Source organism: Lepidochelys olivacea (assembly GCF_965140295.1).
Source record: "Lepidochelys olivacea isolate rLepOli2 genome assembly, chromosome: 16".
NCBI classification, from domain to species: Eukaryota; Metazoa; Chordata; order Testudines; family Cheloniidae; genus Lepidochelys; species Lepidochelys olivacea.
Genome location: NC_140426.1, coordinates 16,529,085 through 16,547,387, shown reverse-complemented (window position 1 = coordinate 16,547,387; position 18,303 = coordinate 16,529,085). Strand labels below are relative to the sequence as shown.

Sequence of the window (18,303 nt, the reverse complement as noted above, 5' to 3'; positions counted from 1 at the left end):
TGAGCATAAGCTTTCGTGAACTACAGCTCACTTCATCGGATGCATGCAGTAGAAAATACTGCATACATCCGATAAAGTGAGCTGTAGCTCACAAAAGCTTATGCTCAAATAAATTTGTTAGTCTCTAAGGTGCCACAAGTCCTCCTTTTCTTTTTGCGGATACAGACTAACACAGCTGCTAGTCTTAAAGCGGTCATATGTACCAGTGACTGATCACCACTGGGTTCATTCAGACAAGATGGGGTATACGAAGGAGGATTTTTACTAACTTAGGGATATGCGCTGGTACTCTGCATATCAAGACACCACAAACCCTGTGAAGCTAGATGGATCAAAAGCACATCAGAACACTTTATCCACAGTGTCAGCTAAAGTCACTGAGCCCAGCTCTGCCAGTTCAGGATGCGTGGAATGTAAAATGGCAAAGTCTTAGAATGGTTAATCTGGGTTTCTCTCAGAAATGCTTCAGGGTTCACTATGTCAGGCAAGAGGGGTAAAAAAATCACAGTGGTGAAGCTTTTTCCTGTACCAATCAGTCATGCTCCAGCCATAATTTAAGAGTGGTATTTGTAGCAATAGGCAGCCACAGAGCACTCATGACAGATCTCTGCATTTTAGTCAAACTGTATAAGCTAAGGCCCTGGAGCTAAACGGCTTGTTGATTGGAAAAGTTATATAGGTTCTGACTGAATGCAGCACATACTGATGTGAATCGGAATGGAGATCAGCAACAGATGGAGCAACTGTCAAACTTGGTTTGAGATTCAGGCTCTTACAGGTGGTGCAGGAATGATGCACGTGGGCTCCTGGTGCTTTAGTGACCTCGAGAATGGCAAAGGGTCCCAAGCGCTATAACATACATTAGCAGTGTACACAGATATAATTTGCTTTCAAAGCAAATGAATAATGTAGGTTGCCGGTCAGGATTCCATGCAGGCTTCAAAGAAGAGGGCAAATCTGTCCAGTTTACAGAAGATGTGTTTAGTGTCTACCAAGAAAGCTACACTCGGTCAGTTCAGGCAGCATCTTAAAGGTTTACATGGCAAGAAACGCTTTTTGCAATGGCTAAACTTAACCGGATTTTAAGTTTAACCAGACGTGGCATCCTTAAATCAACCTGAAGTGACATTTGTGACATCTCCTGTAAGCAACCTTTAATATCAGAGATTCCAACCAAGTTATTTACATAGCTCTAAGTCTAGAACTCAGTGGTTTTAAGTTTCTGACGGGTAAGTTCTGCTGATACACTGCTCTCCATGAGCATTCATTCCCCTTCACCAATAAGGTCATAAATGATGACACCTATCATTGTCAGCAAGATGGCCACCATCAAGTGAAAATACAGGAAGAACTCCTCTTAAAAAAAGGAGATTGCAACCTACAACAACACAAATTCACTTCCTCAGATGAACCAACCTACCTACTGTAGTCTATGTATAATATCATGAAGGTGGCTGGGGTTGGGTAAGAGTGTTGTCTAAGCTGAAGCATCCAATGTTATAAAACCCACATTTCTAAGGCCTTCCCTATTAATAGCAAAGAGTTTCCAGATTACAGTGCAAGAGAGATGAATCAAGAAACAGACATAAAGCGACCTGATGTGCAGGGCACACCAGTGCTGTGTTGCAGGTGGTGTGGATTTATGATTTTTATATATAGGAAGGAGAGCTCCCTAATACATGCTCAAAACCATGTTCTCTCCCTGCACCAAAAATACACAGAACTAATGCTAGTGGCTCCCTATGATCTCTCCTTTTACCCCTGTCAAATGTACAAAGTGTGTCGTGGTGCATATAAGTCTGTGCACACACTGTGACTGCCCACAAACCATTAACCAAAAGAGGCAGACACATCTAGGGAGACTGGGATCTACTAGCCCGACACACACATTATGTAACATCTTCCAGAGTGCACTGTCCAGCATTATGCATCCAACAAAGTCTGTGTCTTAACAGGGAAGCAATGCAGAATCATTAGGGCAGCAATGTTGTCACAGCTGTGACAAGAAGTGTACCTTTTAATGGGAAAGGCCTCCAAGTCAAATGTGTCACCTTTGGCCATCTCCCTGGACGCAGAGCTGTGTTCTAAGTTCCCACTACACTGAGCACAGCTAAGACCATGCCAATTGGATTTAAAGTGACAGACTAGTATCAAAATCTAGTGACCAAGAACTCCACAGCCTAAGCAGATTGTAGTTGCACTCTTCTAGTCCGCATGACACTCAAGATTCACCAACACTCATCTAACTTGTTAAATGGAAAGTTTCCAGGGAGCAAATGTGGGTGTATGGATGGATGGTTCATAAAATTGTAAGCAAGCTATGAGTGGCCTTGATTTAGGAACAGCTAGCGCTTTCTGCATCTTTCCCATTAATAAACATCCAACATGTTTTTTCTTTAACAAAAAAGTACCTGACTTGTCAACAACTGAGCTATAGAAAACCAGAGCCACAGAGCTCAAGAAAAAGCCACCTTTGTGGAAAACCATTAAGTCCTAGTCTTTGAGTTTACTGACTGCCTCCACATGGCTACAGCAATCAAGAAGTCAGCAGGCAAGATCCACATTTGAATCCCTGTTAGCAGGTCTGAGATTGGATGTTTCACAAATACAACTCACTTGGCTTCTGGAGTAGAGAGACTAATCAAGGACACTCTTTGTGCCATCTGTATGGATTCTCAGAGCAGCACTGGCTTCAAGTTCCATGGAGGATGAACACTAAGTAAAGGACACTTCTACACTTCAAACCCCAATTAGGGTCTCAACTTCTGATCCCCAGAGCATTCTAATGAACCTACCATTGAGCAAGCCTTGTGACTATGAGAACAAGAGCAGAGATTCTAAAATTTAACAGCAAGACAACAAATGCTGACTAAGTTGTGTCTCATGGCTCTGTACAAACCCCTTGCACATCTTGCCTCTGAGTTTCCCTCTCCATCTCCTTTCCATTTTACAGCTTGCACCTGCTACATATATTCTGAGCTGCATTGATCAAAACTGACAACACAAAACTCTGTCTCATTCTGAGTGCCTGCTATGCTAATTTCAAATGCTGTAACAGGCTACAAGACGGAAAAAGGTCAGACTGTCCATCACAGACAAGCAAGTTGGTAGACAATAGTTTTTGCTGAATCAGTCTGACCTTTTCAGAATATTTATGTAATAGCAATAGAAGAACTTAGGGTACAAGCAGATCAACTCCAGACAACTATACAATAGGCAAGGACAAGCCATAAAGCACCTAGAATTAACAGTATAAGGCAACATGGGTGAGGTAATATCTTTTATTAGACCACTTCTGCTGGTGAGAGAGAGAGAGAGAGAGAGAGAGAGAGAGGCTTTTGAGCTTACACGGAGCTCTTCTTCAGGCCTGGGAATAAAGAGATATTACTTCACGCACTGGCCTCTCTAATATCCTGGGACCAACATGGCTACAACAACACTGCATACAGTAGTAAAGCAGCTAAAGAACACTACTAGAAAGCAATGCATGCTGTGCCAGTCCTGATACATTAGAGACATTTAATTCCCCGTGCCAATACCAAAGAATACACTGGAAGTTTCCTGAACTATTTTCCATTTTCAAGAATAAACACACATTTGCTCCGGAGCCCCATGCAGCTCTTCAGAAGTTAATATGCGGCTCCTTGTACAGGCATCGACTCTGGGGCTGGAGCTACAGACGCCAACTTTCCAATGTGCCGGGGGTGCTCACTGCTCAACCCCTGGCTCTGCCACAGGCCCTACCCCCACTCCACCCCTTCCTGTCCCCTCCCCTGAGCCTGCCGTGCCCAAGCTCCTCCCCCGCCCCAGCTTCCTGCACACCACGAAACAGCTGATTGGGAGGTAGGGGGAGGTGCTGATGGTAGGTGGGAGGTGCTGGGAGAGGGGTGTACTGTGGAAGTATAACATTGTATAAGTATAACGTTGTATAAGGGGACATGCTGGACACATTGTATATGAGAGGGCATGCCAAAACATGTTACAAAGTATCTGAGGGAGCACACGTAGGGACAGTTAGCTTTTGAATGGAGAAGCAATTAAGATAGAGCCAGCACGTCTAAGAAGCAGGCATCAGAATGGAAGGTGTGAAAGGCAATTAGTTAAGTTAACTGGAAGCTGTTAAAGGAGATTGTTAAGGGTGGCAGGTAATTGAAGATACGTGACTGGTCTCAGGGATCTCGAAGGTGGTGACTAAAATCTTTTTCTTCTTTTGTTTGTAACTTCTCTGTAACTTGTTCTCCAAAAAACTGTAGAAATTAAGAGACACAAGCCCCACTCGGGGGACTCACTTCTAAATGTATTAGCAGAGCAACTTTGCTAATAAAACAGAGTGGTCTGATAAATTGAGAGTCTGAGTCAAACTTTGACAATTTGGAGGTCCCACCGAGATGGCAAGCAACTTCACTGAGGCTGTGTGATCTCTGACTGCCTTGCAGAACGATCGTGGCAGCCGGCGCCTGGACGCTTAGTCCAAGCGATCCTCCACAAGACAGAAAGGTACACAGCAGCAGCGCAGTCTACGCCATTGAACTTGTTGGTTCCCACTCTGTTCGGGTAGGGGTCTTTGGATCCAGCTTCTGGAATCAGACGTCTCAGGTAATTATTATTTTTGTGCTTTAACCGGTTTGAGGACTGTCTTGTCTTTGTGTCTTCCCCGTGGTGTGTGTGTGAATCTGGGAGCCATCTCTGTCCTGAGACTGGCTGACCAAGGGGTCCCCATCCCACGGTCTGAGTAAGTGGAATCTGCACAGCTGCAGCCGCACCACGCCTTGGGTATAAACCCTGGTGTGAAAGCAAGGGCAGTTGAGGCAGTAGCCTGTGGGCTCCTTTCTGTGTGTTGCACCGGGTACCGCTCTGCTGAGCCCGAATTTCCTTCTTGTGTGAGTGCTGTGTGAAGTCCTCCTGGATGGGTAATCAGAAGTCTAAGGTAGGACAGTTCCCTAAGGGATCTCCAGCTTATTTTATGTATTTTAGGAGGGGTCCGGACTCTTGTAGGTTTCTTGAAAAATAGTCCAAATTAGCTCTAGAGAACCCCAAATTACAGTGGCCACTGTTAGGTTCTTGGGACAAGGATCGAGTGGACGCTTTAAAAAGCAAACTCGTCCTCCCAAAAACCAAACTGGAGAGAGGAGAAGTAGACTGCTTCATGCAGTGGTGGGAAGAGGCAAATCGTAGATGGACTGAGTCAAAACTCACCTCTCTTAAAAATTCTATCAAAAAACCAACAGTTCAATTGGATGCAGTCTCTCCCACCACTAGTCCGAGCGCTCCCCTTTGCCAAGTCCTGTGCAATGATCCGGATCAAACCCGACCCCCATCATACTCCTGCACAAATAAGAAATCAGAAAAGGAAAAATCTTCAGTGACTACAGATAATGAAAGTGAAGAAGATACCCTCATTGGCCTCGCAGCTCTGCAAAATATTATGAAGAAGAAATCCAAAGCAGACTGCAAAGATTCTCTTGACATCTCTTCTTGGAAAAGAGAACCTGATGGGAGGTTAATGAGAGACTCTGATCAAACTGTTGTGGCACCCTTACGAGTCCTTAAGATGGGAGAAAGTGAGTCCATATGGGATTATAAGCCCTGGACTCGTACGGAACTTTTATCTATAGTTAAAAGTTTTCCCAAACCACAGGAAAACTCTGTCAAATTTGCTGAGGAGTTTCTGTTAATCTGTGAAACCTATGAACCCTCTGAGACAGATCTCCTCCAACTGTGTAAATTGTTAGCTCCTGCCTGTTATTATGAAAAATGGTTGGCTGCCGCAGACTGGCCAGCTGAGGCACGCCACTCAACCATAAAAAGTACTGGCCCAGATTCGGCATACAGAGACTGGTGTATGGCTCTTTGGAAGCGCCTGCATCAAGCCATTCCCAAAGTGTGATCTCCTAAAACAAACTGGACAGCAATACGTTGCTGTAAGCAAGGGCAAGGAGAAAGCCCAGGCGACTATAGGTCCCGGCTAACTGATATTTTCCTACAACATTCATGAATACAAGAGCCCGATGTAAATGGGCAGGGGGCCTTGGCACATGCATTTGTTGATGGTCTTCTCCCTGCTACAGGCAGCATGTTAAAACGAATAAGTGTGGGATGGGAGACTGAAACCATGGACAAATTGCTGGCAGTAGCAGAGCATTGCCACCGCACTTTAAAAGGAAAGGAGGAACAGTCCTCCCAAAAGTTAATGGCTCTGCAGATACAGCATTATTCAGGACTAAGCAGACCACACCGGGGACAGGGACGGGGTTGCGGAAGGGGGCGGGGGGCTGGATTAACTGGGGTTTGTAACTACTGTAAACAGCCTGGACACTGGAAAAAAGTGTGTCCAAGACGACCTAATAATTGTATGGGAAATCAAGTGAACCCCCCGCTGGTTCCTCCAGCTGATCCCCAACCCTATTTTTCACCCCAACAATGACGGGATGCTGGGGAACCTCACAAAGTTTTAGCTCTCTTATTACCTCTGTCCCCACTGGAGAATGTGTCCTGACTGTAAATGATCTCTCTCTCCCTTTCCTTGTTGATACTGGAGCTTCTCTTTCTACAATCCGCACCACTGACTTGCCTGAGGTTCCCCGATCTGGAAAATCTGTGTCTGTTGTTGGCATTACAGAGATCCCTACCTCTTTTCCCCTCTCAAAACCTTTGTCTGTTCAGGTTGGTCCCCTCTTTGACGAGCATGCATTCCTCCTCTCTGATTCCACCCCTGCAAACCTTCTGGGACGGGACTTGCTATGCAAACTTGGCTGTTCTATTTACTGCTCCCCAGATGGTGTCTATCTGCAAATCCCTCAGTCTTCCTTATGTGATTCTGTAGCCTCCCTGCTGTCTGAAACTTCCCTCTCCACTCCTGTCCCTTGCTGTCCCTTAACTCCGTCCCTAGAGCACCTAATCTCTCAGGTTCCTTCCTCCCTATGGCCATCTCACCCATCTGAAGTGGGCCGATTAAATACTGACCCAGTTCGGATTACTGTAGACAATTCCAAACCTCTGCCTCGCCTGTCTCAGTATCCTTTGAATCCTGAGGCAGAGGCTGGTATTGCTCCAGTTATATCTGCATTAAAAGAACAAGGAATTATTGTCCCTTGTTCCAGCCCCTGTAACACCCCTATCCTCCCAGTTCAAAAGGCTGATGGCAAATCGTGGCGATTTGTTCAAGACCTTCAAGCTATTAACCGTATTGTCATACCTTCTTTTCCAGTGGTTCATAACCCTGCTACAATACTAGCGTCTATTCCTCCAGATGCAACCCACTTTACTGTTGTAGATTTGTGCTCCGCTTTCTTCTCTGTCCCAGTTCACTCTGAATCCCAGTATCTCTTTGCCTTCTCCTACAAGGGTCAGCAATATACATGGACTACCCTTCCCCAGGGGTATACAGAGAGCCCATCCTATTTTTCTCAAGCCCTAGCCAGGGATCTCGCTGATCTGGTTTTCCCACCAGGATCCACACTGATCCAACATGTGGACGACTTACTCCTGTGCTCCCCCTCTCTGTCTGCCTCAGAAACTGATTCACTAACACTTCTCACAGCTTTAGCAAACAAGGGTCATAAGGCTTCTCGCACAAAATTGCAGCTCTGCCAAACCTCTGTCACATACCTAGGCTTCCTTCTCTCCCAGGGCTCCCGTACACTCTCTCCAGCCAGGGTACAAGCCATCCTTAGCTTTCCCCAGCCTTGCTCTCCACGCCAGGTCAGAAAATTCTTAGGCATGACAGGGTTCTGTAGGCAATAGATTCCCCAATATGCTTCTCTGGCTAAACCACTCCAAGAACTCACTCGATCCTCTGTACCTAACCCCATGCCATGGCCACTTGAAGCAAATGCTGCTTTCATCTCCCTTAAGCAGAATTTAGCCTCTGCCCCTGCCTTAGGGTTACCTAACTATGACAAGCCTTTTACCCTTTTCTGTCACGAACAATCTGCTTGTGCCCTCGGGGTTCTTACTCAGGAACACAGTGACAGAAATCGCCCGGTGGCTTATTTTTCTGCGACCTGGACCCTGTAGCCCAGGGTTTACCCCCTTGCCTACGCGCTGTAGCTGCTGCAGCGCGCCTGGTCGAGATGTCTGAGTCCCTTGTCCTCCGCTCTCCTCTCACTCTCATGGTTCCCCATTCTGTGGGAACTCTCCTTCTGCAACGCAACACTGCTCACCTCTCCTCTGCTCGCCTCACTAGGTATGAACTTTTGCTGCTTTCAGCCTCACATATCACTATTAAGCGCTGCTCCCAGTTAAACCCTGCTACCCTCCTTCCTTTACCTAGTGATGGTGAACCCCATGACTGCCTTGCAACTGTCTCCACTATCACTGTCCCGCGCCCCGACCTTTCAGATGTACCTCTCCCTAACTCTGACCTGGTATTATTCACTGATGGGTCCTGTTATAGAAATGACCAAGGCCACCTTCTTGCAGGGTACGCTGTGGTCTCTCTCTCTGAGACCACAGAAGCTGCGCCCTTACTCTCTGTGACCTCTGCCCAGGTGGCTGAACTGATTGCTCTAACCCGTGCCTGCTTTCTAGCCGAGGGGCTCTCTGCCACTATTTTTACTGATTCTTGGTATGCCTTTGGGGTTGTGCATGACTTTGGCACCCTCTGGCAGGCTCGAGGTTTTCTTACCTCTACTGGTACCCCTATCAAGAATGGCCCCTACATTGCCGCCCTCCTGTATGCAGTTTTACTACCGTCTGCCTTGGCAATTGTTAAGTGTACTGGCCACTCAGCAGCAGACACCGAGTTGGCAAAAGGTAATGCACTTGCTGATGCTGCTGCAAAACATGCCGCCACTATAAAACCTTCACCAGAAGCGTTTCTTGGTCCCCTCTCTGTCTCTGTAACGCCACCATCCCTGTCTCATCTCGCTCAGCTCCAGGATTCTGCCCCAGAAACAGAGAAAGACTCCTGGAGTGCTTTGGGTTGCTCTTTGCATTCTGATTCCCTTTGGCGATCGCCCACCGGTACCTTTGTAGCCCCCCTCTCACTCTACCCATCTCTAGCCGCCCTGCTACATGGTGTTTCACATGTCGGCAAGGAGGGGATGGTCTCTGCTATGAGTAAGGGGGGTGGTGGGCTCCCCATTTCAGCTCCTTTGCAACCCGCCACTGTGCCGCTTGTGTACTTGTCAAAGCCACAATGTAGGCAAATCTGTAAAAGTAACACAAGGATTCCGGGGTTTGCCTCAAGCACCTTTCCTACACTGGCAACTTGATTTTGTACAAATGCCAAAGTGTCAGAAATATGAATTCATTTTAGTTATAATATGTCTGTTTTCGGGTTGGATTGAAGCCTTTCCCTGTAGCAAAGCTGATTCATTGTCCGTTGCAAAATGTCTGTTAAACCACATTATCCCTACCAAGGGAATTCCTGCCACTTTGTCTAGTGACTGGGGAACACATTTTACTGGAAAAATTGTTCAACATCTAAACCAGGTATTACATGTCACCCACCTGTTGCACTGCCCTTACCATCCACAGAGTGCAGGGGCAGTTGAAAGGCGAAATGGTGTGCTTAAAAATAAGCTGGCAAAAATCTGTAGTTCCACAGGGTTAAACTGGCCAGCTGCTTTACCACTGGCCCTTACGGAAATTCAGTCATCCCCATCCCAGAGACACAAATTGAGTCCATTTGAAATCATCATGGGACGCCCTATGCGAACAATGGCCACTATTACCCCAGCCCCAGACCTAAACCTAACTCACAGCACGCTCCTCCAGTACTGCAAAGGGTTAATGCAAGCGGAGAGCTCCTTCCATTCGCTGGTGCGAGCAGCTTGGCCGACGGAACCCACCTCTGCTGCCTGTCACACTCTTGAGCCTGGTGTTTGGATCTACCTGCGGCACCACCTTCGGAAGCACGCCTTGGAACCCCGGTGGAAGGGTGCATACCAGGTACTGCTCACCACCCAGACAACAGTGAAATTATCCGGCATCGCTGCATGGATCCACGCCTCACAGTGTAAGCTAGTGCCACCTCAAGGGGACCAAGCACCTCTGCAAGACCACGCAGAACCAGCTTCAACCCCAGAAGACAAAGAGGAACAGCCTGCAATACCTTACAATCTGCGCTCTCGTAAGGGTTGCCAGAAGCAGAGGGTAAGCAGACAGCAGGACCCAACAAACAAGCAGCAGTAGTGAGCCTAGCGCCTGCTGCCTGGTGGACGTAAAACCGTGACTGCGGTTCCCTCGAAAGGGGTTGTCGGAACCAGAAAGGGTCCTGCTTCCAACATGTGCCCTTTGAGAAGCTTAATCCTCAGCTACTGTGTCCTGAGGGTCTGGGGAATCCAGAGTGACAGTGACAATTCTTTCATCCAACAACAGGTGCAGATAGCCCAGATCCTGAATATTTTAATTGCTGGGTCTGCAGCCACATCCCAGCTCACTCACAAGCTAGTATCCCCACCATGGCAATCCCTTTGAATTCCTCAGAGCTTGCTGGAGAACCCTATCTACTTAAAAGGACATGGAAGGAAAATGACACTTGGGGGCTGGGAAAAACATATGTTCCTAAACTTGTAAGTGTGGTGAAAGGAAAGGGCCACTGGTGCTGGGTGTGTAATGGGACAGGGCTGAATCTAGGGAGGAGCAGCTGTCTCCAATACATCGTGTCCCATGGTGTATGGGACTATTCAAACAAGGTTGGAGAATGGCGAACCGGGTATGGAAAGATAAAACTTCCTCTCAACCTGGGACCAAACCAAAGATTCAATGTCTTGCTCCCCCTACAGCCTCCCTGGGAAAAACAGCACCATCTACAAATGTCATGTGAATGCTACCTCTTCTCCCAGTGAAAACCATCCTGTGCCCTTTGGGGGATACTGTTCCTCCTTCGTAAATTCTTACATGTCAAAGGGTTGCAGTCAACCCTTCCCAGCTTTAATGGGACATCATTGGGTTTGTGGGGAAAATGCTTACACTGTGTTACCAGCAAATTGGTCAGGTATCTGTTATCCTGCTCAGCTTTTCCCACAATTCCGGGTGCTTCAATCCCTCCCACGAAATTGCCTCCGTAATTTCAGGCGAAAAAGGAGGGACTTGCCAGATGCTAAATGTTATGTGGATAACATAAGCCCCCTAACTTGGGAAGAAGCTGTTGGCATTTCTTTAGTCCCAGTAGGGGGCGTAATCCACCATGCAAAGAGGCTTTTAAGGTTACAAGCAGTGGTTGAGATCATGGCCAATGAAACAGAAGAGAGCTTAAAAGCTCTAGCCAAAGAAGCAGGAGCGGTCCGATAAGTGGCCCTCCAAAACCGTCGGACATTAGATATAATACTGGCAGCCAAAGGAGGGACCTGTGCTCTAATTGGAACAGAATGCTGTGTATACATACCTGATAATACTAATGAGGTAATAAATCTTGCTAGCCATCTGGAGCAAATTGCATACCTTCCCCACGAAGAACCAAGTTCCTTGTGGAAATGGATAAGTAACTTATTCAATTTCTCTAGTCTGGGAAACTGGTTGTTTCAAGGAATCCTGACTATCCTATTTGGAATTCTAATAATCTTTGTGTGTTTTCAATTGATTTCTTGTTGTATCCAAAACTGCACAAGACACGCCATCCATCAGGTTACCCCTAACCAGAGTGCTAATCTAATGTTGTTAAATGTCACCAGTGAAAGTAATGAAAAAGAATGATTGATGTATGGAATCCAGTAAGTCATTGGTCATGGGCGTAGCCTTGACCAAAAGGGGGGATTGTGGAAGTATAACATTGTATTAGTATAACGTTGTATAAGGGGACATGCTGGATACATTGTATATGAGAGGGCATGCCAAAACATGTTACAAAGTATCTGCGGAGCACACGTAGGGACAGTTAGCTTTTGAATGGAGAAGCAATTAAGATAGAGCCAGCACGTCTAAGAAGCAGGCATCAGAATGGAAGGTGTGAAGGGCAATTAATTAAGTTAACTGGAAGCTGTTAAAGGAGATTGTTAAGGGTGGCAGGTAATTGAAGATACGTGACTGGTCTCAGGGATCGCGAAGGGTGGTGACTAAAATCTTTTTCTTTTTTTGTCTGTAACTTCTCTGTAACTTGTTCTCCAAAAAACTGTATAAATTAAGAGACAAGCCCCACTCGGGGGGCTCACTTCTAAATGTATTAGCAGAGCAGCTTTGCTAATAAAACAGAGTGGTCTGATAAATTGTGAGTCTGAGTCAAACTTTGACAGTACTACTGTGATTCTTTGGCAACGCACTCTGGTAAATTCTGGCTCCTTCTTGGGTTCAGGCTGGCCACCCCTGGTCTAATCAAAGAATAACTCAGGAAAGCAGGAGCCAATAGTCACTGCAGATACAGTACATTCCTATGCCAGAAAGGAAATCTATTCAACAAGTGGATTGGAAATGAGTATTACAATTGTCTCTGGCACCAAGCAAAAGCAACAGACAGATCATAGATTAATCCCCTTAACCTCTGCTAAGGGAAAACAACAACAAAAGGAGCTTTTATCCCAAACACCTAATCTAAGAGGTGCACACTCATGAGAAAGCAAGCCCAAAGTATAGGATAAACAATTTTATCATCTCAAACATAAGGCAGTCATACAACCTACAGCCTAGACTGGTATTTGACACCTGTATTTGCAGTATTGGAGACCACAGTGAATCAATACAGCCCTACTACCCTTATTAATGTTAACTCATATCCTCCAGTGCCGATAACAATTATGGTCTAGATGCTTTATTAGCGCCAGGCTGTTTCTTCTCAAGATTTTAGATGATCGTGTACATCCATGAGTGCGGTTTGTTTTTTACAAAGACCTGCAGAGGTGTCTTAGGGTCAGATCTTGCAAAGCTCCCATCACCCACTGAATTTGTTAGGAGTAGAGGGCATTCAGCAGCTTGCAGGATCGGGCCCATCGGTTTGCAGTGTTTCTATGTATTGTGGCAACAGGAGTAGAGTCTGAATGTGGAGGGTGATCTAGTTTTTTTTCCATGGGGCAGGGGTGGGCAAGTGTGCGGGAACTTATTGCCCACTGCACAGCACAAAAGGAACAGTGCCCGGCAGCTATTAGCTGCAACATATTTCCTCTAATACTGCTGCCAACTATGGCATGCTGCAGTGCTTCAGCAACATTGCTAACGGTTCGTGACCAGACTGCACCAAGTTCCAGATCCCTCCTCATATACACAGGAGAGGGGCAGAACAAAGACTGCAGCTGTATTTTCTTCTCCTCCTGGAGAGACAGAGAGGGCTTTAAGCCCAGTCACCCTTCAGTATAAACAGAGGGCCACGTATAGCTATTGAGAATTTAAATGACAGTCGCAATGTAGGAAGGGTAGGTAATCTACAAAACTGTATTGCTATCTCCTTCCTCTCCCCTCACAGTTCTAGTTGTGAAGGATGGAGACTAGAATGAGATTGCAGATAAGTGATCCACAAACCAAATAAATGATTCCACTAGACCTGTCAGGATCGCTCCCCTTAATCCTTTGGGGATTTTCCTATGCTCGCATCTTCAGATTTGTAAACGAGACATTTGCAATCTTCAATAGCTGCAGAATAAAAGACAGCCCAGTAGTTCCTATCTGGAAAGCAAGGGTTTGGAGGAGGTCGTGCAGGTGGGGGAAACGGACTAGAGGAGATGCAGTGATGCTTTTACTGAAAGAAGCGGAGGCAAGAAAGCTCTAAAATGCACTAGAGTTATTTGTCAAATGATAGGAAGAGAGAAACCAACCCTAGCCCAGATGGATGTTTGTATCCCACTGCTCTGCAGGCCAACTAGTAACCTGGGCAGAAGCAAGCCATTTTGCTTTAAGAGCGTGGAAGGAGCACATCAGACAAGGCAGAATAATGCACCCAATGGGAGACACTTTATATCTGAACCACCCCCAGCAAACAGTTCTCACTGCCCAGCCATCTAAATTGTCCTGGGACAACAATGAGCATAAGACAAAAGCCACATGGCCATTGTTATTACTTCTTCCAGAGATTCATGCAGGCTGCAATAAATTCTCATTAATTAGCTCAGTCACCTCAGCATTTAGTGGGCTTTTTAAAGAGTTATGGGCAAGTGAACCCATTGGGCTTCTAAGCACAGCGGTGACTGTGGCAAATAGAATTATTTGTCAGACAGCCTTTTACATCGTTTTCTATTCCAGTCATGACTGTTCCAGGCTCCTGGGGTTACTACCTAATCAATATATTGAACTGTGGCTGGAAAAGGGTCAGACTTACAGCTTAGTAGTTATGTGGGCTGGCAAAATTTCCAGGATACTAAGTCAGAGTGCCTGGGCTACCAGGTTCTGAAGGCTTCTCTGTGACCAAGATTTTTAAAATATTTCCTTAAAGAAGCTAAGTTTTCTTCATCAGTGGGAAGGTTGCCAAAAGGACCAAATGCCAGGGGAAATGGCTATTGAATTTATGGTGTGAATTCCCAAATGCCCTACAAAGTAGTGGAGAGAGAAATAGGGGAAGCAGCTTCAGAGGTAATAACAGACATTAAATCCTGGCAGGCAATAGGCACTCCAACCAGGACTGTGTCTGCCTGTGCAAGATTCAATCAATTCTAATCACTGAGTATGCAGCACAGCAGCTAGGCTGCGTGATGGAAGGATCTAGAAGCTTTCACTACTTTTAATTCATGAAAGAAATGCTAATGAATTTACAGTCAACGTTTGCCATTTAAAAGCCAGTCACATTTTTCCTGAACCATGACAGATAAGCATCCTCCACAGGACAGCATCTACATGGTGATCACAAATGAAAAGGCACATGATTATCTCAGCCAACTATATACCTGTACAAAACAAGCACAAACTCATTTCACTTTGATTATAAGGCAGACCAAATTATCCTTCATCTTCTGAAAGAGTTAACCAGGGTGGGACCTATCAGCAAAATTCTGCCTCTGGCCCCACTTTCCTGTTAATTACTTAACTGGAGATTCTAATTTGGAGCCCAAGAATCCTATCAACAGCAGTATAATTACTCTGTCTTTAATTAAAAACATTTGGATCTGGCAAGTGAGGCCACATCATCCCATCAGTGGCAGCTGCTCCTTCCACAAACTAAGACTAAGCAACATTTTTTTCTGGCACACTATTTCTTTAGCTGCTCTTTTTTATTAGCAGCAGCTGGTTGGCCATTTGGCTATCGAGGGAGAGATACACTATAGCAGGGGAGACAAAGGGGTGGCAGAGAAAGAACAAAAAGCAAAACATTTCCTTAGTAGTTCCTAATATTACCTAGAGATTTTGCAATGACAGGAATCCCTGTGTTTGCAGGATTCTTTTGCTCACTGTGACACAGTGGTTGGAGTCATACAAATAAGTACTTGGAAAAAAGATGGGTAGCAGCATTCAGATTTTATTTGAATCTTGATTCTGTGCCCCACATTTTACTGTTGGCAACTCTTAAGCTCCTCACGTTGAGCACCCGTGATGTCAGCTGTTTCACCTTTCCGTTTTAGTCAGTGCATATGGACACTGAGCAAACTCCATAGCACCATCTTGTGAAAAATACTCAACTGCAAGCTGTGGCGGGGTCCACCAGCATTATCTCAGGCCACACAAATCCAGGGCTTTGATCATCCCATCAACTGCTTGCAGCCAGGCCCCAGTTACTGAATTGTCAGCATCTATGTATTCACATAGCTCATTAAAAGCAAACAGTGATTCTACCTTGGGCACACTCATGCACACACACCCCACCCCGCCCCCCAGTTATTTGTATTGCAGTAGCACCTAGAGGCCACAACTAAGAATAAGCACTGTGTGCATTCAAATGCACAAAGTGACCCCGACCCAAGGATCTTACAATCTAAGCATACGTTGAGACAAAAGGTGGACGCAAACCAAACCAGATTCAGAGAGAAGGGGGAAAAGTACACTGAATTCATTTTTAAGTATGTCTTATCCTCTGGGGCAGCATGGTAGGTTGTCCCATTATAAATCGTTAATAGCGATACTTGTGTTAGATAATTTACGGTAGCAGCTCTTAGATCCATTTCTAGTAGTAATTTTAACACTTCTGTGGTGCTTTTTATCCTTAAATCTCAAAGCACTGTACCCCATCTTTGCAATCATAGGCACCGACTTCCTCTGGGCCTGCCCAACCCCTGGCTCACCCTGCCTCTACCCCCAGGCCTGCCCTCACCCCGCCTCTTCCCCATAGCGTGCCCCATCCCTGCTCCTCCCCCTTCCTCCCAGAGCCTCCTGCTCTCCGCAAAACACCGGATTGCAGTGGGCGGGAGGCACTGGGAGGGAGGGGGAGGAGCTGACTGGCGGGGCTGCCAGCAGACAGGAGGCGCGGGGGGGAGGGGACGGGGGGACCTCGGCTGCCAGTGGGTGCTAAGCATCAGCCCTGGAGCACCCTTGGAGTCGGCACCCATGTTTGTAATATTATCCCTATTTTACAGATGAGGAAACAGACAGATTAATTCACTTGCTGAAGATCACACAGTTGCAGAGCTGGGATGAATAGCCCTATGCTTGGTCCACTAGATCACAGATGTCCCTGGCATTCAAGATTAAAGGTAATTCCAGTATCCCATGCCGGAAGCCACAAGATGGTGAGAAGGATAAAGTTCAAGGATTAAGAGATGAAAGGAAAAATTACAAGAAGGTGAATGAGTTAGAATAGTGAAGTTGTGCTGTCTACTCATCCTACCAAAAGTACTGCCTCTAGCAAAGCAGATTCAAGAATTGAGAAGAAGTGACAGGAACATCTGAAAGTATTCACTGTTCCAAAGGAATTCAGTGTTAAGCTTAAATGGGACAGATCAGCAGGCATGTTAGCTAGGGATGGACTGATTGAGAAGGAACACCAGAACAGCTCAGGAAAGCCAGACGCTGCATCAGGGAAGGGTGTTCACCCCTTTACTGCGTGAACAGGCACCCACTATCGTCTAAAGAGATGTGTCTTCTTTTATTATTTTTAAGATTAGTAGTTTCTCTCAATCCTTATTCAAGGACAGACATTTCTCAGTTTAAGATCTTTAAAACCTCAAGCCTTTGGAAACCCAGGCAGGAGCAATTTAGAACATTTAGCATGAGGCAGGAAAAAATAAAATAAAATAAAAATATGAATGTGATTACTTGCTTTTCCCACCTGTGGCTGAGATCTCGCTGAAGTGTCTTATTGGCCTAAAAAAAGGTGTAGGTTTAGTTATAAAGTTAGCACTTCATTACTTTGACTTATAACCCTACAAATAAACACTGTCAGAGTCCAGCGAGCCTTGTAGTATGGACAGTATCTTCTTGGTTAAGTGTCTACAGCAGGTTTTACACAGCATGCACTTCACCACCACCTCCTCAAGACAGATATTTTAGGGTTTCCTGTACCAGAGTGCCCTCTGCTGAATTGGAAAAGTGACATCTAAGTTCTGCATTACCCCATGAAAGCTACATGGAAGGGGCAGGGATGAGACAGACACTGGGATATTGTCCATTTAATATAATTCTCCACTGGTAGGAGAAAGCTCTTTTGCTACTACTCAAAGTAATGTCAAGAGGTTGGCATATTATTGCTCTTTTAAACCCCTCTCACTGAAGAGGGTGATCTCTGCTTATGGCTCCAAGCAGGCGTTATGATGCAGCAACGGAAGCCACTCTGCAGGAATGGCATCTCAAGGACCCAGTCCTATTCACCTGCTCACACGATAAAAGATAAAAACACCCTATCACCTGTGGGTGAACAAGTGATCACTCTTTATCTGATTTATCAATCCTCATCCTCAAAGGAAACCAGCACAAACATTTTCAAAAGGTGAGCCTGGGAGCTTAAATTCATTAGTCTGCAGACACTAAAAAAAATCATGAATTGAACAGAGACACTGGATTTATGGCCTATTACAATAATCTGTAACCCACTAACCCCCTCTTTTTGTCGTATGACTGAGGAGGTGCTAATGAGCTACTCTACCTTGTATGGTCCCTGACAATATGTGCTAACTACTTATGCTAAACAATACTTCCCCCATCAGCAATCTGTCCCACCTTGCATTTTGCTGTGACTGGAGTATTTTTCCCAGACCTGAAGAAGAGCTCTGTGTAGCTCAAAAGTTCATCTCTTTCACCAAAAGAAGTTGGTCAATAAAAGATACCACCTCACCCAACTTGTCTCTTGCTTACATGAGTCATCCTATTGGTTTAAATGAAACTATCCACATAGAGGTGGATCTGGATTTCAAACCAAGATTTCAATGCCAATTTATGTCAACATCTTGGCAACAGAGGGACACCGCATTTGTGATAAAACACCACAGAATATTTCATTAAAATGGGTTAACTCATTAGAAACAACAACTTTCTGGAAGTAAGCCCTGGTCTACACTACAGAGATAGGTCGACGTA

The 18,303-nt window shown here is 45.6% G+C and overlaps 1 protein-coding gene across 1 annotated transcript in view; it reads right to left on the bottom strand.

Moving 5' to 3' along the window:
- Positions 1 to 18,303, bottom strand: part of GPR107 (G protein-coupled receptor 107) — a gene marked incomplete at its 5' end in the record, with an annotated part of 64,570 nt that overhangs the window by 17,604 nt on the left and 28,663 nt on the right. The window contains 1 exon segment of the mRNA XM_084650334.1: positions 17,051 to 17,094. Coding sequence (XP_084506460.1) covers positions 17,051 to 17,094 — 44 coding nt within the window.